Genomic DNA, 21,972 nt, shown 5'->3' with positions numbered 1-21,972 from the left:
CAATATTTTTATAAGTTCTCCATTTGAGCGACAAAGCAGTGATCATTTCATAGCCAGAGCACAGATGCTACTAAAAGAAAACTTTCCTTGAATCATTATAAATCCAGATTTCAGTTAAGTGTTTTTTTTTTTCTTTTCTGTTTGCTTGTTTAAGTAGTACTAATAGTTACCTCATTTCTGGTGATTCAGAGTTTTATTTGTTTTGTATGTATATGTATGTATGTTTAGTCACTAAGTCATCTCTGAGTCTTTTCGACCCCATCGACTGTAGCCTGTCAGGCTCCTCTGTCCATTCGATTTCCAGATGAGAATACCAGAGTGGGTTTGCCATTTCCTTCTCCAGGGGATCTTCCTGGACCAGGGATCGAATCTGTGTCCCCTTCATCGGCAGACAGGTTCTTTACCACTGAGCCACCTTGGAAACCCATATATGTATATATACTAGCTTTCTCTCTGGTTTTGATATTTTTGCTTCTAATTGAGAAAAAGTATTTGGGGAGAAAGATGAAAAATATGACAATGAAAGCTAAAATGTATAAACATTTTAATCTATACATATTAATTTTCATATGCCTTACCCAATTTAATCAGGAAGTGTAGGGACTTCTGCTTTATTGATTACGCCAAAGCCTTTGACTGTGTAGATCACAACAAACTGTGTACAATGCTTCAAGAGATGGGAATACCAGACCACCTGACCTGCCTCCTGAGAAATCTGTATGTAGGTCAAGAAGCAACAGTTAGAACTGGACATAGAACAACAGACTGGTTCCAAATTGGGTAAGGAGTACGTCAAGGCTGTATATTGTCACCCTGCTTATTTAACTTACATGCAGAGTGCATCATGCGAAATGCCGAGTTGGATGAAGCACAATCTGGAATCAAAATTGCTGGGAGAAATATCAATAACCTCAGATATACAGATAACACCACCCTTATGGCAGAAATTGAAGAGGAATTGAAGAGACTCTTGATGAAAGTGAAAGAGGAGAGTGAAAAACTGGTTTAAAACACAACGTTAAAACAACCAAGATCATGGCATCCAGTCCTGTCACTTCATGGCAAATAAATGGGGAAACAATGGAAATAGTGACAGATTTTATTTTCTTAGGCTCTAAAATCATTGCAAATGGTGACTTCAGCCATGAAATTAAAGGATACTTGCCCCTTGGAAGAAAAGCTATGGCTAACCTGGACAGCATATTAAAAAGCAGAGACATTACTTTGCCGACAAAGGTTTGTCTAGTCAAGGCTATATTTATTCCAGTAGTCATGTATGGATGTGAGAATTGAACTATAAAGAAAACTGAGCACCAAAGGATTGATGCTTTCAAACTGTGGTGTTGGAGAAGACTCTTGACAGTCCCTTGGACTTCGAGGAGATCCAACCAGTCCATCCTAAAGGAAATCAGTCCTGCATATTTATTGTAAGGACTGATGCTGAAGACAAAACTCCAATACTTTGGCTACCTGATGCAAAGAAGTGACTCATTGGAAAAAACCCTGATGTTGGGAAAGATTGAAGGCAGGAAGAGAAGGGGAATGACAGAAGATGAGATGGTTGGATGAAATCACTGACTCAATGGACATGAGTTTGAGTAAACTCCAGGAGTTGGTAATGGACAGGGAAGCCTGGCATGCTGCAGTACTTGGGGTCGCAAAGAGTCGGACACAACTGAGCAACTGAACTGAACTGAACTGTAGGGACTTCGCTGGCAATCCAGTGGTTAAGAGTTTGCCTTCCGGTGCAGAGTCATCCAATGCTTGGGGTGTGGGTTCAGTCACTGGTCAGGGGGTTAAGATCCCGCATGCCTCCAGGCCAAAAACCCAAAACATGCAAGGGAAACAATATTGTAACAAATTCAGTGACTGAACTTTTTCTCTAATTCTCCATTTGTTCTAGAGAACACAGGTTAGTAAAATTAAGCTTCTTTGGTTTTTGCAGGATATTAGTGTAATTCTCTTCCTCTAGTAATACAGATGTAGATCAGTAGGAAATGTACACTTTGCCCAAATCTTAAACTATCCAACTTCCTTCCCTACATAAAATTGCCTGATATTAATACTGTAAATTTCACATACTGTAGCAAAATGTTCTCATAAAAAGCATGAGAATTTTTTTTTTACTATGATTGCCCTAATATTTACACCCTTGCATTTCACCCTATGGCAATATCCCCCTCTCTGCCTGCCTCAGCTTCTCCGTTTTGATGTTCCTATAGCAAGTTCATCGGAGTTTCGTTCCTCTAAGTCTTACTGTGGTCACACAAGAACCTGTTTGATTGGCAGCATTAAACCAGATGCATGCTCTGTGGTTGGAGAGAACAAGGGACCTGGGAACCCTGCGCCGTTTTGTTTCCTTGCTTTGATGGTGTCATCACAGCCTCCCAGGAGATCTGAGGTCCTACCAGCCACTGTCCTGACACTGGAGCTCAGTCCAGAAACAGCTGTCCAGAGCTAATTTATCTCCTAATGCTACGGCACTGTTAATTTATAAATTACACTGGTAATTCGAGCTATTATTAATTTCAGATGGTGTAGGGCAAGCCTAATTAAAATATGACACCAATTGCCACACATATGTAGCAAGGACCACCATTTAAAATTAATGGGAATATTAAGTGTGACACTAGTGTCCGAGATGCTCTGCACAGTAATTACAGCATCTAGTGGGGAAGATCTGACAAATGTAGGCTCATGGTGGGTGCAAATAAACAACGACAACATAAAACGAAGCACAAGCTCTTCATTTAAGCCTCTCCTCCTCGTTTCCTCCACCCTTCATCAGTTCAAGGTTAGTGCTCTTTCCCCTAAAGATGCTTAGGGAGCAGTGAGACAATTAAGGCCACTGTGACAATTAAGGACACTGTGCTTACTGGTGGGGACCATGTGTCTCTATGGGCTAATGTTGACTGTCTTCTCAGATTCTGGACTTTGGGGCCCTACTTGCTACTTTCAGCGTGTTCTTGGCTCTTCCTGTGAATTGATTGACTCTTGCTTGCCTGCTGTGACAGATGCTATCCGCAGGTGGTACAGGCAGGGGAGCTCCTCTATGTGTATACTACAGGTTCCATAGGCAGAAGGACACCTGGGGGATGCCCAGGTTGGACTAGGTCTGGATGATGACAGACTTATCAAGACCCAGGAGTGCCGGCCACTCTGGGCAGGCAGTGGTCCTTCTGTGTATGAGAGCTATTGTCTTCTGTGTCATTGTCATCACCCCTGCTATTACCGTTATAAAAATGGTGATCTTAGTAACATCACAGAGCAAATATAAGCATTGTTTACATGTCATTATTGTTGTTCAGGCGCCCAGTTGTGTCTGACCCTTTGCGACCCCATGGACTGCAGCGCGCCAGGCCTCCCCGTCCATCACCAACTCCCGGAGTTTGCCCAAGTTCATGTCAATTGCATCGGTGATGCCATCCAGCCATCTCATCCTCTGATGCCCTCTTCTCCTTATTTACATACCACACACATAATTCTTTGTATGACATCAGTTTCTTTTTATTGTCATGTTTAGTTTCTGCATCACAGATACAGGCAGCATTATGGAGAGGTTTTATGCCCTGGGGGAAGCACTGTGCCTCTTCCCTTCCCCTCAGAATGAGCCCCCCACACTGTGTTAACAGAGCCCTGATCCTCTGAGTCTGGACCTCCAGGCAAATCATAGGGTAACTGTATAGTGCTTTCAAAGAGGGTTTGAAAAGCCACAAGTGTGTAGTGCTTTCAAAGTGCTTTCTTGTAATCGGTTTATCATTTGTTCCTCCAGACATCCCAGTGTGCTCTGTGATGACCTAGAGGGGTGGGATGGGGGTGCCTATCTCAGACCCAGAGCCTGACTGCTTGGTGAGATTCGGGGAGGGTGAACATTGACATTATTCATCACTTATTGAGGACCGGCAATTCTCCAGACTCTGTGCTTGGTCCAGGTAGGAGCACAAGCATTGTACCTGGTCCACTGGGGAACCAAGGACAAGCTAGTGATATAAGAGGTAGAAGGGAGGCAGGCAGGAGAGCTGGAGTCCATCCTGAGAATCTGGACTGAGCATAAGCATGATGCTCTGTAGACATAACCACTCCACACTTGGTTTGCTAAGCTTGTGCCTTTGCTGTGTTTCTTCCTATTTCCTCACCCCTTCTCCTGCAGCTGTGGGCTTTGTGAGTGAGGACGAATATTTGGAAATCCAGGGCATCACCCGGGAGCAGTCAGGGGACTACGAGTGCAGTGCCTCCAACGACGTGGCGGCCCCAGTGGTGCGGAGAGTCAAGGTCACCGTGAACTGTAAGTGGTCTCAGGCGCCCCCACCCAGCACCTTCGGGAGATGCTGCCTTCCTGGCCACAGAGAAAGCTGGACCACAGTGCCAGCCCTGACTCAGGGCAGGACATGGTGCAGCCTCACTGGCCATTTTCTGCTTTCAAGAGCAACAATTCTAAGCTCTTAAAGAAAATAAATGGGATCTGAAAGTAATTTTATATAATCCAAAACTTGACTTAGAGTCCTAAAAGATCATTACATTACATCCAATGCATAATTTATACAAGTTTGTCTTTGAATCCCATTTTTACTCATAATGTCACCAAGCTTCTCATTCTCTGGACAGTCATCTCCTTAATAGGGAGCAAAAATAAAAAGCATGTGTATGGAAGAAGTGTTATAATTTATGTTTATGTATACTTATGTTATCTCATCCTCTTCTAATTATGTTGATGGACATGGTATACATTCACAATTGAACTATAAATAGATAGACATACACATATATTATGTGAGAGGGTATATCTCATACCTGATTTTTGCTAATAGAAGTACTGAACCCCAAAAGCTGGAGGCCACTTCTCTGGACCCCTCCTCTTCCTTCACCATCCAAATTCTCTCTGACATCAATGCTGCTCAATGTCCCCGCGCCCTCATGCATTCTCTCTGGGTTCCTCATAAGGTACCCTGACTCGGGTCTCTAGGACATTTGGAAAGTTTTCCCAGATGTGCTAATTTCAGATGCTCTTAGGACAGAATAGAATCCAAGAGTTATACCAGCAGACAAGGAGAGTTTCTCCTTCCAAACTTGGGTGGGGTTGGACAGAGAGGAAGAATACCTTGGTTTGATATTTACTCCTTCTTTACTTCAATATGTTGGTTTCTGTTACAATTTGAGCCTAATTAACACAAAGCACTTGAAGAATCAAGGAAACAGGTGAAGCAATCATGCCATTTTTGTACCCTACCACAGTTTCCCTTTAAAATGATATAATTTACAGTTAATAAAGATTAACCTAAAGAGTAAGGAGATGTAAGAGAAGGGGAAAACCTATGTAGAGAAATAAAAGAAATCTATTGGTAAATCAGCACATGAAGTTTATAGCCTGAGGTGATCAGATGCGGGTCCAGGATTTGGCTTCGAAGTGCTAAAGCAAAGATAGGAAACATCATTTGGTTTGAGGTTTATGTCCATAAGATAAAAGTGAATTTGTTGCTTGGGAGAAGCACTGCTTTTTTCTGGTGCTGAGACTTGAAAAATAATTTCACTTTAAGGTCCCTATAAATAGAGCCCAACAAGCACCGCTTGCAACGGTCATGCAGTGGTTGGCTGTGGCTCTTTTTCATAATGCATTTCAGTGCAACTGTGGGCATTGACAAGGGTGGTTTGGCAAAGACTTGGAATGAAAGCAGGCCGAATACTTAGGTAAAGTTGTTCTGGCTGGATTCAAGCGTCCAGGGTAGAACACCTCCAAGAATGACGGATCTGTATATCCCCCAGGCAATTCTCCGTGACTATTATTTCTTGCAACTGAGTTTTTGATGGGAATTGAATAGTTCAAGCTTATATACTCTGGCAAAAACGTGGTGTGCAGAAAATCTATAGGGCTAGATTAAAGGTACTGTCAAGCCATGGGGCATATGGTGGATGGTTTTGGCTATATCGTATGAAAGTGGAAAAGTTTAAACAGGAAATAGGCCTAAATGCCTGCTCATTCCACTGGTGTCCAGAGGGGAGCAGAGACAGTGCATGCGAGCCTTTCCTTGGTAATACAGGATGGCTTCATTCTCCAGCACTTCGTGGAGACCAGAGTTAGAGTGGGGCGTGGAAAACAGATCGAGGGAGGCATTTGAGATGCTGTCGAATGTCCTCTCTTTGTAGATCCTCCATACATTTCAGAAGCTAAGGGGACCGGCGTGCCTGTGGGACAGAAGGGGACCCTGCAGTGCGAAGCCTCCGCGGTTCCCTCGGCAGAATTCCAGTGGTACAAGGATGACAAAAGGTAAGACTCCCTCCCCCTCTCCCTCCCCCAAGAAGAAGGAAGCACTTCCAGGTCCCTGGTTCCACACGGACGCAAATGGATTCCTGCAAAGTCCTCTCTTGAACGCCTCCTGCCTGTGAAGGAGAAACAGTACCCAGACCAGTCTCTTCTTGATGTGGATGAACTTCAGCTGTGTTTGTGATGCCGCCATGCAGAACTATCACTCGCCAGTCAGCGAGCCTAAGAAAAACTATTTCTTTAGGAAAATGGACTGTCAAAGGAAAGACCACCAGGAGCCCTGGAAAGCCTGTGAATTTTTTATAGGCCTAGGAAATAATGTGTTCTGCCCGCAGCTATTTTTAACGCATTCTCAGGCTTGCATGAAGGCGCCAGGAGTGCTCCCGGTGCTGAGTCAGCCGTGGCTGAGGACTCTGGTTCCATTCCAGACACACTCAGTGGTGCGGGGACGTGTCCGTGACCCGACGTGGCCTCGCTGTGTGCAGAGCCTGTCCTCTCACGGCGGGAGAAAAGACAAGGGCCGCCCCGACCCCTCCTGTTGTCGCAGCCGCCATCCGGATGTTTGCCCTGATTCACTGAAGTTTGTCACCGCGAGGAGTTATCAAATGGCGTGTTAGCACAGGGTTCAGCAGCTCCGAAAGCCAGGCAATTACTGCCATCAAAAAGCTATTTTAAGGTGGATGAACAGCAGTTGATGGGCAAGAGCTGTCCGCGGTCAGAACACAACTTGGTGAAAACAGGGAGGGGGCAATGCAGAGTCCTGGGGTGTATGTGGGGTACAGCAGGGGGAAGGAGCCTGAGAGCCTGAGAAGCCGAGGAAAAAGCAGCAAAAAGGGCAACTTTAGGAAGGAGAGAGGGTGAGCAGCTCCAGGCCAAGACGCAGATTGAGAGCATCCCAGCTGCTGCCCGCAGGACTCAACATCCCCAGCTCCTGGAGTCCTTTACTTACGAGGCCAGTGTTCACGGCAATGCTAGGTGCACTAGCCAAGACATGGAATCAACCTGTGTGCCCGCTGAGAGATGAATGGACAAAGAAGATGTGGTGCGTATATACCATGGAATATTACTCAGCCATAAAACAGAGTGAAATAATGCCGTTTACAGCAACTTGGATGGACCTGGAGATTATCATAGTGAGTGAAGTGTAACAAAAAGACAAATACCATATACCATCACTTATATATGGAATCTAAAATATGGCAAATGAACTTATTTACAAGATAGAAACAAACTCATAGACGTAGAAATCAAACGTGCTTACCACAGGGAGAAGGGAGGTAGAGAGATACATTAGGAGTTTGGGATTCACAGATACACACTACTGTTAGATATATATAAAGGAGATAATCAACTAGGGAAAGGCCTGCTATATAATAGTACAGGGGACTATATTCAACATTTGAATAACCTATAAGGGGAGAGAATCTGCAAAAGAATATATATATGTGTATATGTGCGTATGTATATATATATACATACACACATATGTATATATATGAATGTATAACTGACTCACTTTGCAGTACACTTGAAGTTAACATGACACTGTAAATCAACTATTCTTCAATAAAATATAAAGTTAGGGACTTCCCTGGTGGTCCAGTGGTTAGGACTCTGCTTCCCTTGCAGGGCAGGCAGAGTTGACCCCTAGTCTGGGAATTCAGATCCCACATGCCACCCAGGGCAGCCAAGGATTTTTTAAATTAATTTTTTTAAAAAAGGCCAGTCAGCACCAAGAGCCCCTCTAGTCTCTGCATTAACCTCTGAACTTTGTTTACAACCAAGTCACTTAGTCAGAGGCTCGTTATAATCCTTCCAAGTGAGAAGCACTACTTTTTTGTTCTTAAGCACCAATTCTGGCAGCAACTTGGGTGCACTGTATTCATCTAGCCCATTTTGTAGATGCATGCACTGAGAAAGAATGAGTAAAAGCAGACTCAGAAAGAGATTAGAAGAAACAACTGGCTTTTCTCCTTTTGCCCAAGAATTCGTAATCAAGCAGAAGGGAATAGTATTTTCCCAATAAATAAATGTGGGTATCTTTCTTCAAAATCCTGCTTGCTTTCTCCATCTATTTTATCTTTTCTTTTATACTAAAAAGAAAACTGAAGCATGAAAGTCCAGTATCAGAAAACATAGCAAAAAGCCAAAAATCTCCAGGGTAAATTCCTGAACTTTCAATGGGTTAGATCTTCAAGGAAGTTAATCAGCTACATCCTATCTTTCTAATCTTTGATGGGATGAAAATGCAAGCTAAATGTGGAGGAAACAAAATCTTAAAAGATGTGGAGGAAAGATTAGCCCTCAGGCAGAAGTGGCCAATGGTGGTCACACAAAGGGCGAGCTCAGCTCTGCACGGCCGCTGTACCCCAGGGACAGGGCCGCGGGCTTCAACCAGGACGGCAGAGCCCGACTGGCAGCATCTCCGTGGGCAGGGGGCTTTTGGAGCCCTGGGCTCAGGCAGCTTTGAGTCCTCTGTCTGAGCCCTATTCGAGGCAGCTCCTTTTCTCTCCTTTAGTTCATTCCGCTCAGTTTTTCTATTTGCTCTTCATTTACTTATCCCCCACCCCATGTTCTCCCATTGAATGGAGGTGTCTGTCCTCCAGGCACCAGGATCTTGAAGAGCATCTCTGGTCTGAAGTCTTGTCGCTGCCTGTCCTTCCTGGACCCCTGGCAGGTCGCTCCTCCAGGGAGGTCTCCCAGGGAAGATGGCCCCCACGAGGGGGAAGGCCAGCTCTAACCTAACTGACATTCCTGGGGAGATGAGCGGATTTCTGAGACCAATCAAAGGAGTCCTTGTGATGGGGATGCCATGGATCTAAAGGGAGAGGAAAGGAAATCCTGTCCTTAATAAGGACCACTCATCTGTAGGGACTCAAGTTGTTGAAAAGCATGAAGAAGCTAAAGCCTGGTAGTGATACTGAACTGGCCTCTGTACCCCGGCACCGAATTGAATCTCAGAGACAGAGTTTTCGGTGAAGAAGAAGAGAATAGCTTTAATGCTTTGGCAGGAAAGGGGGACCACAGTGGGTTCATGCCCTCAAAACTTTGTATCCCGACCTGGAGGGGATAATGGGGAGTTTTATAGTAATGGTTCAGAGAGGGTGGGATCAGCTAGTGGACATTCTTCTGATTGGCTGATGGTGAGATAATCAGGGGTCAGCGTCATTAAACTTTTGTACTTGTGGGCAGTTTATAGTTAACTTTTCCCACATGGTGGTGGTTTCAACATCTGCTAAACAACTCAAAGATATTATATGTATCCCTTAAAGGGGAGAGGAGGGTATGGCAACCCTCTCCAGTATTCTTGCCTGGAGAATCCCGTGGCCAGAGGAGCCTGGCAGGCTACAGTTCACGGGGTCATGGAGTTTGACACAACTGAAGCAACTTAGCGCGCATTGTATCCCTTATCAGCCTCCCCAGTGGCCTTAAAGGGGAACCAAGACCCTGTCCCAAGGCTGTTCCATTGCTTCTTGGCTGCTTCTCCCCGTCTGGCATGCCCTCCCTTCCCTAATTAGCAAGTGTTTGAACCTGCCCTTTGCAACTCAGGGAAGGTCTAGGAGGCTGAATGAAACCTATTTCCTACAAACTAGAAAACTGGGGATACAGAAAAGCTTTATGCACCAGAGCTCCACAGGGTCCTGCTCCGTTTCAGCACACCTGTCTCAGCACAGCTGTCTCAGTTTCAGACACCTCCATTCTCCCATTGCACGGAGGCGTCTGTCCTCTGTGGCACGGGGTAGTGTGTGACCACACACAGTGTCACCCCAGAAGCTGCAAAATGCTGCCGAATACCACTGGCCGCCCTGCTCTGCTTTTAGCTAAAGACATTTCAGAGCTGTCAGCAGAGCCTGCTTTCTGGGCAAGTGTCTCTCCCCACTGCAGAGCTGAAATCTAATTCACAGCTTGGTCCCCATGTGACGACTTCCTCCCTAGCCCAGGGATGGCGTCAGAATGGCAAAAGGGATCAATAAGTTTGAGGAACTCAGAGAAGCCTCCGGCAGGAGGGCTACAGAGCCTCCTACGGACAGCATCCCCTGCAGAACAGCAACAGAACAAGCCGGAGATAGAACAGTGGCTTCTGGCTGCACAGCCAGACACCTCATTCCTTTTGGACTGTGCTCACGTTATAACAAAGTACGTGGACCCGAGCTGGTTCGCCGTCCCTCGCGTGGGAGAGAGAAAAGCCCCCAGATGAACATCTACAGGATGGAAAGCAACACATGTTCCCCCAGCCCTGCTCTGACTTCCCTGGAGACAGATGCTGGGTTGGGACAGAGGCTCGAATACTGCTCTTCTCATCACAGCAGTCACACGTCTTGGCGATGGAGAGAACCGTCCATTTGTCCTGCAGAGTGGACACCTTCAGATGATGATACAGCAGCTGATGTCACTGTCAAAACTGTCCTGTGGCCTGGGGACAGGAAGGAGTTTGCAGTGTCTCACTCCACAGAAATATATTATTTTGCATAACATTTTATGGTTTACAAAGCATTTTCTCATCATTATGCTGCTGGGCTTTATTTTCTATTTCTGCCCAGAATATTGTCTTTCTCGATTGGATGACTCCAGTACCAGCCATTTGCCTCAGTTTCTGCCCTGCAAACCCATTCCAACATGTGTCCACCTTGACATATTGTCCTGTCTACATGTCCTGCTCCAGCCATACCCTACACAGGCAGCTGAGCTTTGGGGATCAATCCCTGAAATCCTCCATTTAGAAGGATGGTTGTCCCCACTGGTGGTTATCTTTCCTGTAGCATAGACAGCTTCTGTGCAAGGAAGACAAATTATTTCAGGGAAACAAACAGTTTGGCTTAAAGCCTGTTCTCCGAAATAGGATATCCCAGCGGTTTTTACAGAGAAGAGCGCTGATCTCATGATTTCCATGCAGACATGCAGGTTCAATAGGAATTGCTCCTAACAGCCTCCAAAGGAGAATGAGGCCCCACCAACCACCGAAAACAGCTTTTCCTTTCCCTCTCTGCCTGCCCTGTAATAGTGTCCGCACTTCTAACAAGTGTGTCTGGCTGTCCTCCCCACCTCTCCCCCTGGCTTTTATCAGTGGCCCCCAGCTATTGTTCTGAGCCCTTGAGACACGTTGAACTCCAAGTCTGGGTAAGACAGCCAGGGAGGTGGTCCTGGCCACATGAGGCCACACTCTCGGGCTTCTGTAATCCCTCCCAGGATGAGATGCTCTAATCCAGTGGAAAGATCACCCCTCCCAGGTCCATTAGGGTCCCCTAATGTAAAAACAGCCCCTGATTCTTTTATCCTGATCACAGCCAAAGATAAATTACTGTCTGTAAAATGTCTCAAGTTCTTAAGGGACAGTTTTACTACCAGGTGCATGAAAAGCTTTGCTCTTTCAAACCCATCGGGTTTTTCTCCTGTTTGAAGACTAGGTTCTTCATTTTCATGGCTGCCATCATCATCACCATCATCATCTTCATCAATAACGTCAATTCTCCAGCACCTACTGCTCAGATCCTGTGGGGCTGAATGGCACACAGCTGGCGCATTGTATTTGTTGAAGGCACCTGCCTTCAGAGAACGTCAATAACTGCATAGAGAGATGAAGATCTGCATTGTGCCAAGCATGTCTCCGGGCACACACATAAAACAGAGAAATGTAATTACGTGCGTCATGGTGATGAACTTGTTGTGTAGTTGAGTGGAAAAAAAAAATGGGATTATAGTGATGCCAGAAAGGGGGAAGAGGGAAGATCACTAATTCCAGAGTGTTTCTTCTTCCTTGTAAGGAAAAATACTTATAACCATACCCTTTTTCTTCTCTCTTTGGTCTCTTGTTTGTCTCAGGCTGGTTGAAGGAAAGAAGGGGGTCAAAGTGGAAAACAGACCTTTCCTCTCAAAACTCATCTTCTTCAACGTCTCTGAACACGACTATGGGAACTACACGTGTGTGGCCTCCAACAAGCTGGGTCACACCAATGCCAGCATCACACTGTTCGGTGAGACGGAGCCCCAAGCTAGACAACAAGGAGCACAGTGTGGGGGGGGGGGGGAGTAGGGGAAGATGGGGGGGCAAGGAAGAGAGTCAGGAGTAGTTAGGCGGGGGTGGGAGAGAAGGACAGGGATGGGGAGGGAGGGGGAGAGAGTGAAACAGCACGGGTGTGAAAGAAGACACCGGGTTTCATTCTGTACTAGAAGTCCTGACACTGCAGGAAAGGGTTTGGGGGATACTGAAGTGACATTGAACTTTCCCCCGAGTACCTCCTTAACTGACTGTGGGGATTGCAATTGGATCTAGTCATCAAGAACCCAGAGAGGAACATAAACTACTTCCATACATTTTCCCTGGATGAGTGTGAAATGTTACCATTTCTGAAACGTTGTCCGGTCCTTAGGATATGAGAAACTTCATTGTGTTGATAAAAGTAGACTCATGGGCCTTGGGATCCTGAGTAATGTTAGTGTCAGAGGGAGAATTAACATAGCCAGTGGGTGTGTCCCTGGTTCTCCATCTGTGTCCCAGGGTGTTGTCGGGCTGCATTAAGATATTATCTGTCCAACTGAGCCACCATCTCGACAGAAGTTGCATAGTCATTCATGCATTAATTCATTCAGTCACTATTTATTGAAGGACTACTGTGGGCAAGGCAAGGTGCGGTGCCTTCACTGCACCGCGGCAACTGGAAGGCTGCCAGAATCAAGGGAAGGAGGCAAGGAAACAAACTTAGATCCCCAGGTCTCATGCTTCTGTGGGGAGAACAGTCACACAGACCTGAGCCTGGATGCCCGAGAGCCATTCTGCAGCTCTGACGGGCTCCCTCCCCAGGAAGAAGCAAGCTGCCCACACAGCCCATGGGGCTCATTTCTGGTTGCTTTGCGGGGCGTTGAGGGTGGGGGGAGGCACATCCCTCCAGGCCCCAGCTAGTACCTTAGCTTCGAACCCTTCAATTTGTTCCCCCATCTCCCATGTTAACAAGCACTCTCGAGTGTACTGGGGAGGGAAAGGTAAGGAAGCTAGCAGATCATTGGCAGGAGCCTAAACCCCTTTATTCTGAGAATTCCCAGATAATCCCAGAGCTCCATAAAGCACCCCTCATCCCCTGTCCACCCTGCCACATCTCCTCCATGGCACCACAGACCCCGATCAGATCCAGACAGCCCACCTGTGCTCTTCCCCTGCTCCATCCAGATTTCCAAATTGCATTCCATCCCCCCTTTTACCCAAAACATAAAATAAAGCCCAGCTTTATCCTCCAGGGCTGGGAGGGGGTAGGCTGCCCTTGATCCCAGGACTGGCAGACCGGAATGGGCAGAGCTGTGATTAGACTGATTGATGTGTCTGACGCCTCCCACCCAGGGACAGTCATCAGGGCCGCTCACGTTTGTCAGCCTTTTGGCTTTTTGGCAGGTGTCTGTCTGCATGAACAGAAGGGCCATGATTAGGAAGGGGCAGCCCCGCCTCCCCTTGCCTCCCAGATCCAAGGCTCTCCCCGCCCTCCTCCCACAGCCTTCCTCTTCCCTGTAAACAGTCTCCCTCCTCCTTTGACCCCTTTGCTCCTCCGAATCAGATGCATGAAATGGTTTTGCAACTGACTTTATCACTGCTGTCTAATTCCCTGGCCTCGTCCCCTGAAGCCATCTAAGATGAGAAGAGAGAAAAAGCAAACTTTAAGAGTGAAATACCGGCATTTGTGACAAGCAATGCAGTGAAGCATGCGCCATAAATCTGCTCCTTTCCACAGACCCGTGTTTGGCAATTAAGACCTCTGCCCGCATCCCCGGCAGTCTGTCAACATCCCCTGCACCCCGTGTGTCATGTGGGACGGCCCTACAGTTGCCAGCTTTCTGGAGTCCAGGGGACTCTCTAAAAGCATGTATGGAAAAGTGATAGTATGGATTCAAGTAAGTTTAGAAAGACTCAGATCAAACAAAGATGAACTGGGTCCATGTGGGGATGTTCTTTAACACAGAAGGGCTCAGAGCCCTTGCATGCTAAATCTCTAAGAGGGAGAAACAGTTTGGAACATTTCCAAATTTAATCAAAAAGCAACCAAGTTTATAGCCTCATTTAAGAGAGCGTTTCTGAGAAGCCCGTCACAGCATCACCACCTGGGTGATGCCTAGTCCCATGGGGCTACGGAATCCCATTAACATGCCACGCCTGCATTTCCACCCCTTTGGCTCACACTGCAGCTGGTCCACATAGCCCAGCCCCTCAACTCTTTATCAACACCCACTATCAATAAGGCCTCTTGACAAATATAAACGTGCCAGCGAGTTTTCTATGCCCTTTCCTGTGATCAGACCCATCAAGCCGACTTGGGCAAGTTAGAAAGCAGCCTTTGCTTTATGCAAATACACAACCTTTGTGATGAAATGCCTTCTCCTGTAGCATCCGAGAGCCAGCTAAATTAGCATCATTTTGCCACCAACCTACTCGGAAGCTGCACACATGACCTGACGTTGAAAAGTGAGGGAGGCTGGTGCTGGTTAGATTCCTTCTGGGTCAATACCTTTGAGGTACTACAGCCAAACGGGGTAGGGGTGTTCCTTCCTAGCAGGAACCCTACCAGTAGGATTCTGAGAACCTTGTCCCTAAGTTTCCAGAGGCATCATGGGACCGGGAGAATTCAGCCCCTGGGATCCTGAATCACAGAGATTCCTGGGGTGGGGGGGGGGGCGGGGCGGGGCTAGCTCCTGCCGTGGTGCTGGGAGGCCAGAAATCTCTGCACTTGGTCTCCCCAAGTGAACCAGTGGAGCTATGGATGAGACACAGATCTCATTTGGAAAGAGGCTTTGGTCCTCTGCTTCTAAGTCAGCACCCCAGCTCAGCACACGCCCAGAGCCCGTGCTCCTGCGGGGGCTGAGAATGCATGGCCAGCCCCTCGCCTTCCAACCTCAGCATCCCGTGTGCACGCACCCAGCCCTTCACCATTCCTCATCTGCATCTTGCCCCACCACCTCTGGTTTTTGTGTGTTCCTTTATTTCTCCATCCCTCCAGAAATGTTTGTGAAAAGCGGTATACAAACTATATATGATGGATATATAGCTACTGTATATAATGTGTGTTTGTTTTCATTTTTCTCTCCTGTGTGTCCCTCACCCGATATAGAGCTAAGTGAGCCTACAAGCTCATCTTTGTTGCAAGGTCAGTATCCCCCCGTCCCCCTGCTTTATGGGTTCTCCCCTCCCCGCTTTATCCCAGAGCCCCCACCCCCTGCCCTGCTGTGTGTTCCCCGAGGCTCCTGTCTGTCCAGCAGCTAGTGGATGGTGGCAGGCGCGAAGTGGGTTACTGGGAGCCGATGAAACTCCAAGGACCCCCTTACTCTCTGCTCACATTGCCTACCTCCCCTGAAGGGCTGGGAAGGGAGAGGAAAAGAAATAACCCTATCCTCTAAAAGCCTGGAGGTCTGCATGGAGACAAAAGGCTCAGAGAGTGAGGCTTGGGGCAACAGGCAGAGAAGTCCACCCACTGAATGCTTTTCATAGGAGCCCCAGTGACAGCTCCCACCCCCACCAGCCACAGAAGCAAACCCCCAGGGCAGGGAGTTTCGAAGGGTCCCTAAGCTGTCACAGAGCATTCATGGGGAGTGTCTTCAGGGAGGAAGGTGGGCAGGTGCCCCTGCAAGGTCCTTGGAGTGGACGCCGCTGAGCTCCTGTCCAGAACCCGACTTCCACGGGTGCTGTGCGCTTGGGCAGGTCAGGAAGTATCATTCAGACTCAATTTCCTCTTCTGGACCATAGAATTGACCACCCGCCTTACAATCTGAGAGTTGTTCTAGCCTTCACCTGAGAACACATAGTAAAAAGGCTTTGAAAACCACCAGGTGCGTCTTGAACCATTGGAGCTCAGTCTCTGGTTACAGGGACCACCCCCCTACCCCATATCACGATCCAGGGGTTCATGAACTCATTTCTCAAGCCCTCTCCCTAACTTCTTCCCACCTCTTCCATGCCAGCCCTCCCCAGCCTGTGATACCTGCATCTCTCGCCTCTTTTTACTCAGCCCCTCAAATTGTCTCAAGGTCCCTAGCCTAGTTAAAGTGATTCATTTAGGCCATGACTAAATGCTCAGAAGTGGGCCCAGGCTGAGTGGTAGAATTGGACGAATGCCGCGTGTGCTACCTTTTCCTGCTGAGGACAGTGTTGACCCTCGAAGAGCCCCGCAGGAAAGTGGCTGTGACCACAGTGAAGAGAGGATCTCTCCCCACTTCCCGCCATCCTTCTCATCCCACCTAGCAGCACCCCTCATCTTGTTCATCCATTCACATCTGGCCATGCAAGCAATCATCAGAGGATGGCATTAGACTTGGGGAGGGGGAGACGGAAGAAATGAGTTATATGGGAAATTATTTGACAGAAGAGGAGAAAGCTTTTATGGTGACAAGATTCAGGGATGCAGTATTCACCTTAGTGATATAGAGTGCCATGGTGATGACCACAAACAGGAAAATGAAACAGGAATAGAAAGAAAGGGAAGTCAATGGAAGGCTCCAGGTTCAATTAGTGATTCAATGTATGCTTATTGAACCCCTGGCCAAGGCATATGCACAGATCTCGAAGAACATTGGAAAAGTAGCAAAGGACATATGGTGAAAAGGACGTGTGAGAGGCTGGAGGTAGGGCAGAGGACAACTTGCAAGGGACTTTGAGTGACTTAGAGTGACTCAGCTCATTGTGATCACTGATGTCTGTATTCTCAGCTGGAAAGGGAGCTTTTAAACCAGGGATTGGTTGCTAAGGAGTTAGAACGCCACTGCAGGTGCACCCCAGGGATGAAGGGAGCACGTCCCACACTGAAGCCAACAGTAACAAAACTGACCAGCAGCAAACAAATCCCTGCCTGGTTCTGAGCAGGGGACTGGGAGCAGAGGCTCCACCTGCTGACTCAGAGCTGAGCATCCTCACCCCCGCTCTGTGCTCTGTGATCCGCTGTGAAGGTGGGGCAGGGTCTCCATGCCAGCTCTCTTCTCTACGTTGCTCCCACCCCATCGCCCTTCTCGTTGGGTGCAGGGCAATGGGTCAAGGCCAGTGTTGTAGATGGTAGAATCCTGGAACATTCCAAGACTTGGATTAGTGTGGTCTTCAGTGTAGCTGTCAGACTCTTGTACACTAAGGGCTGTATTAGAGAAAAAAGACCATGCCCTTGGGGCCTTTATCTTACGCATTGCTCTCTGTGTGTGTATGTCTTGCTTTTCCCTCCTGCATGGCCAGCCTACCCAGGAACAGAGAGCTGCCTCATTTCTCTGGAATACACCCAGGTTATGCTCCTCTCATCTAGAAGGATTTCCACCCATGAGGAACACTTAGCTTTAAAAGACATTCCAAGCCATTTTGTTACTCAGTTTCCGAATGGTCCAGAAGGATCCAGAAAAGAGAATTTCGTTCCTTCTCAGCATTTTCTGCCACCCAGACGTATTTCTCTGCTCCCCCCTCGCAAACGCAGTGGACTGCATGTCCCCCTGTTGCGTTACCATGTAGGGCTGCCATGACTCCTGCAGGATTCGTGCCAGTCCTTAGACTGGTGGACCCGCACCATCCCTCATGCCCTCCCTCATAGGCAAGTGTGCCGGGGACGCACTCAGCGGCTCGGTGGCGGTTCATTTCCCATGCCTGGTCCATGGTCTTTTCTCTGCTGGGCGAGGAGTCAGATTTGATGGTATCAGTGGTCTGGGGAAGGTCGGCTGATTCATGCCGGCGAACCTCACAGTGACCCTCAAATCATCTTAATAGAGGATGGGGGAGCAAGTCAACTCTGTGCATCAGAAGAAACAGTTGCAATGGGAGAGAGGATCTATTCTTCCCTGCTGAGGATGAGAGAGAGCTCATTAAACCCAGTCTTCCCAGCAGTTAGCATTTCTATGGCACGTGTCTAAATACAGAAGGTACCGAACTAAAATCCGCTCGCCCTATTTCTGGAGCGTTTGCGTATCCTATGTATCCATTCTGGCATGAATCCAGCCCTCTTCTGCTCACTAGTACAGACAGCAGCCCTGTGCTCACCTAAGAACTTGGATTCAGCTGGGTTTGGTGGCAGAAAGATAGTGTTATGGATTGACCCTTGACTTCTCTGAGTCGCCACTTTGATCTTTGATTATTGATCTCCCCACAGCCTTTTCCAGAGTAGATTCTTGGGGCAGCTAATGTCCGGTTGGATCAAGAGTTGTATCATGTCTCAGGTGCCTTTAAAGAGCAGACTGAGAGTTTGAATACGTGGGGACACACTCAGGTGATTTTGGTCAAATGTTCTGGTTGAGTCTAGATGGAGTCATCTCTAGGTTATCCTTCCTTCTATATGCAAGGATCTTTGCAAGGAGAATGCTATCACTTCGATGCAGAGGCTTTAATGTCATTTTCTTTTTCTCAGTTTTATTTTCCCTTATTTCAAGTGTAATGGATGAGTAAAATTGTAAGATATTTATTTATTTATTTTTCATTTATTTTTATTAATTGGAGGCTAATTACTTTACAATATTGTACTGGTTTCTGTGCGCCATGGTGATTAGATACCTGTACACACTGTGGAGGCCTTCCCAGACGATGCTAGCAGTAAAGAACTGCCTGCCAATACAGGAGACATAAGAGATGAAGGTTCAACCCCTGGGTTGGGAAGATCCCCTGGAGAAGAAAATGGCACCCCACTCCAGTATTCTTGCCTGGGAAATCCCACGGACCGAGGAGCCTGGTGGGATACAGTCTATGGTGTCACAAAGAGTCGGACATGACTGGAGTGACTTAGCACGCACACATACACATACCCTGTGGAAGGATTTCCCATCCTCTGTATCCAGGGTGAACGCATGCAGTGGCCCCCAGCTAACGAGGAAAGACGAGAGGTCAGCCTGCTTCTGGCCAGTCAGTAGGATAGGCTCTATGCATTGTCCCAAGAACCTGGACTGGTGAATGGAGGTCTTTCCTGGTCCAGCCAGCAGAGGGGAGCTGATGCCCAGCATTTTCCCAGGCAGGTCCCAGCAGCAGGGATGCAGGTCTTACTGCCTTGGATCGCCCCAGAGAAAGGAAGCCCTCGGGGCCAGCTGGTTACAGTCTGACTCATCAAGAGAGGTCAGGTATCAAAGGTCTGCCCTCCTCCAGTACACAGAACCTCGCTCACTAATATCTCAAAGATGCGTAGATGAATGCCGGTTAACTTTACAGATCAAACAGAGCATGGGCACCTGCATTCATGTTACTGCAGGAGGGCCTAGGCTTTAGTTTTATAATAAAGCCTGCAGACTTCAGGGCTTCCCTGGTGACTCAGAGGATAAAGAATCCACCTGCAATGCAGGAGACCCAGGTTCAACCCCTGGGTTGGGAAGATCCTGGAGGAGGGCACAGAAACCCACTCCAGTACTCTTGCTTGGAAAATCCTATGGACAGAGGAGCCTGGCAGGCTATAGTCCATGGGATCGCAGAGAGTCAAACACAGCCGCGTGACTAACACTTCAACTTCTACTTCTGCAGACTTCAACCAATTAGAGGATAGTCTGGTGGCTAAAGAAAAAAGGTTGTTCTACAGAGAAGTATTTATTGGCTTGGGGGCTCAGGCTCCAGGGTACCAGCTTCCCCAGCCAAGACACGCGGGGATGATGGATCTCTGAGTCAGAGATCCAATGTGAGCATCCTGCCCCAAGCCCCACGCAACCTATGCCAACTGACTTCCCAGCACAGAGGAGGGGCACGTGTCCAAGGGCTGGGCTGTGGCCAGGACAGTATGGGGTCTGGGCCGGTTCAGCCTCCTTCCCCCAAACCATCGGAGGGTAAATTAAATGTCTCTGGCTGCTTTCTGCCTTAACAGTGGCTTGTTTTTCATTTCTTTTAGAAGTGAAAACCACAACTCTGCCCCCTGGGAAAGGTTGGTATGTTTACTTTCCAGGCAGTTGCTGCCTTGGGCTGGGGGGCGCAAGACTTATCACCTTCTTGCAAGATGCATTCTCTTCTGCGCTAACCCCAGGAGGCAGCCCGGTGGGGACCGCCTGACCTCGGGCCGGCCCTGTGTCAATTCAGATTAACTATCCCCAAGGACATCGATTCTCCCCGGGTGCCTCCCCTGCAAAGTCTAACTTGTCTTTGCTGGCAGCACTAATGGGGACCTGTCAGTGCCCAGAATAGCTCCACGTCTGGGCCCTTCTGTAGCAGGCCCGCCTCTTTGTTTGCACACGATGCTCTAATGCGATGATCTTCTTGGACCTTGGCCTTGCATGCTGGCCTCTGCTTACCCCATTCTCTCTTTTTCTAACTTGGAGCTGGAAGGGAAGTGGCAGGAGGAAGGGGTCAGGGGAAGGAAGGGGGCGGTTCTTGGGTGAGTCACTTGGCTACGAATAAAAATTCATCTTATTCGGGGGCTTTCATTCTGTCCAGATGTTTCCGATGGATAATTGACACTCGTCACAGCTCTCCGGGACCCTGGCGGTCCTGGTAATTAGTCTCTTCAGGCCTCCAGAGCTTGATAATGAGACTGAGGCAATAAGGCCTTCCAGGCTGAGTGGAGGCGCTGCTGGATGGAGCACACAGACCTCCTGTGTGGCCGCATCGCTGAGCAGATGGGCTGAGCTGTTCCTCTGGCCAGCTCGGGTTCTGAGAGGGCCTCGCGGCCGGGGCCTGGGATCCACACCTGCCTGGACAGCAGGTCCTCCTCTCGTGGGCATCCTCCTGTGCTGATCAGTGTGGGCGGGCCTGGGGTCCCCAGCTTGACCAGTACCCGGGCCGGGCAGGCCCTGCAGCCCCACTCTCTGCTCTTTTCCTCTCTGGAGATGTGAGCGGCCCGCAAAGCCACAGCTCTGAGTCCGTGAAAAGAAAACTGTATTTGGAGACAGAAAGCAAGGGACCCTGTGGACATCACTTAAGGTCTCCAAGAGTGAGTTTCCACACATTAGAGCAGGAGATAACAGCCTTCATCTCCTACACGAGGGACTTCAAGGGGCCAGAACCCATTTCCAGGTGCAAACACTCCACCTGGAATCCTAACCAATATGGCCTTACCTCTGGGTATATCTTCCCTCAACCGCGTGAATTTTCAGTGACTTGTATTGGGAATTGTAAGAAAAGTGGGGGAAGGGTGTTTGAAAGACGGCAAAGTAGGAGAAGAATGTTTTGCTTTGTTTTCAGTTTGGTTTGTACTTTTCTTTTTCAAGTAGAACCTTAAGAAAAAGAAAAATACAGACACAAAGTAGGTATAGACACATCAGCATGAGTCACTGTTCTGGCCCCTTCCTTCCTTCAACTAATGTTTGTTAAGTACCTGCCAAGGGCCCAGCTGGGCCCAGATCCTGCCCTTATGGAACTCAGAGCATGGAGGAGGAGACACATGTGAGACACACAAAGGGAACTGTAGGATGAGTGTGTATTTTAATAGTGGGATGTGTATGGTGTGGTAGAAGGAAACAAAACAAGTCAAGGAAGGCTGCCTAGAAGAGGTGGCTGAGGCCAGAACAGAACCTGGAACAAGAAGTAGGAGCAAATCTAGTGGAGAGCTTTCAGGCAGAAGATGTGATACAGGCTGGAAGGTGCACACGTATGTGTGTATTGTGTGGAGTAGGAGCAGGGAGAGCCTGAGGCACATGTGTCCAAGAGTGGGGCTAAGGAGTCAGCGGGCAAGCCTCTGAGTGTCCTACGGAGCAGCTGAGACGTTTCCTAAAGGCCAAAGGTATCTAATCCATCAGCGGTCTGGTCAGCTTAGAGTCACAGAAACATCGGCCTGGGGTTGGCATGAGGAGTCAACCCAGAATGTCCAGGGTGGGTA

The 21,972-nt window shown here is 48.1% G+C and overlaps 1 protein-coding gene across 7 annotated transcripts in view; it reads left to right on the top strand.

Moving 5' to 3' along the window:
* Positions 1–21,972, top strand: part of NTM (neurotrimin) — a 944,459-nt gene that overhangs the window by 905,035 nt on the left and 17,452 nt on the right. For 4 of the 7 annotated variants that reach the window (XM_070457405.1, XM_070457409.1, XM_070457408.1 and 1 more), the window contains 5 exons: positions 4,151–4,285; positions 6,142–6,262; positions 12,080–12,231; positions 15,346–15,381; positions 20,053–20,085. In XM_070457405.1, the coding sequence (XP_070313506.1) occupies positions 4,151–4,285; positions 6,142–6,262; positions 12,080–12,231; positions 15,346–15,381; positions 20,053–20,085 (477 nt within the window). Of the gene's footprint in view, positions 1–4,150; positions 4,286–6,141; positions 6,263–12,079; positions 12,232–13,974; positions 14,135–15,345; positions 15,382–20,052; positions 20,086–21,972 lie in introns of those variants that run through there. The other 3 variants (XM_070457407.1, XM_070457406.1, XM_020878149.2) reach the window with 3 other exon arrangements.

The sequence above is a fragment of the Odocoileus virginianus genome, chromosome 28, assembly GCF_023699985.2.
Source record: "Odocoileus virginianus isolate 20LAN1187 ecotype Illinois chromosome 28, Ovbor_1.2, whole genome shotgun sequence".
NCBI classification, from domain to species: Eukaryota; Metazoa; Chordata; class Mammalia; order Artiodactyla; family Cervidae; genus Odocoileus; species Odocoileus virginianus.
Note: the sequence above shows the minus strand (reverse complement) of the source record. Positions and strands in the feature narration are given on the sequence as shown.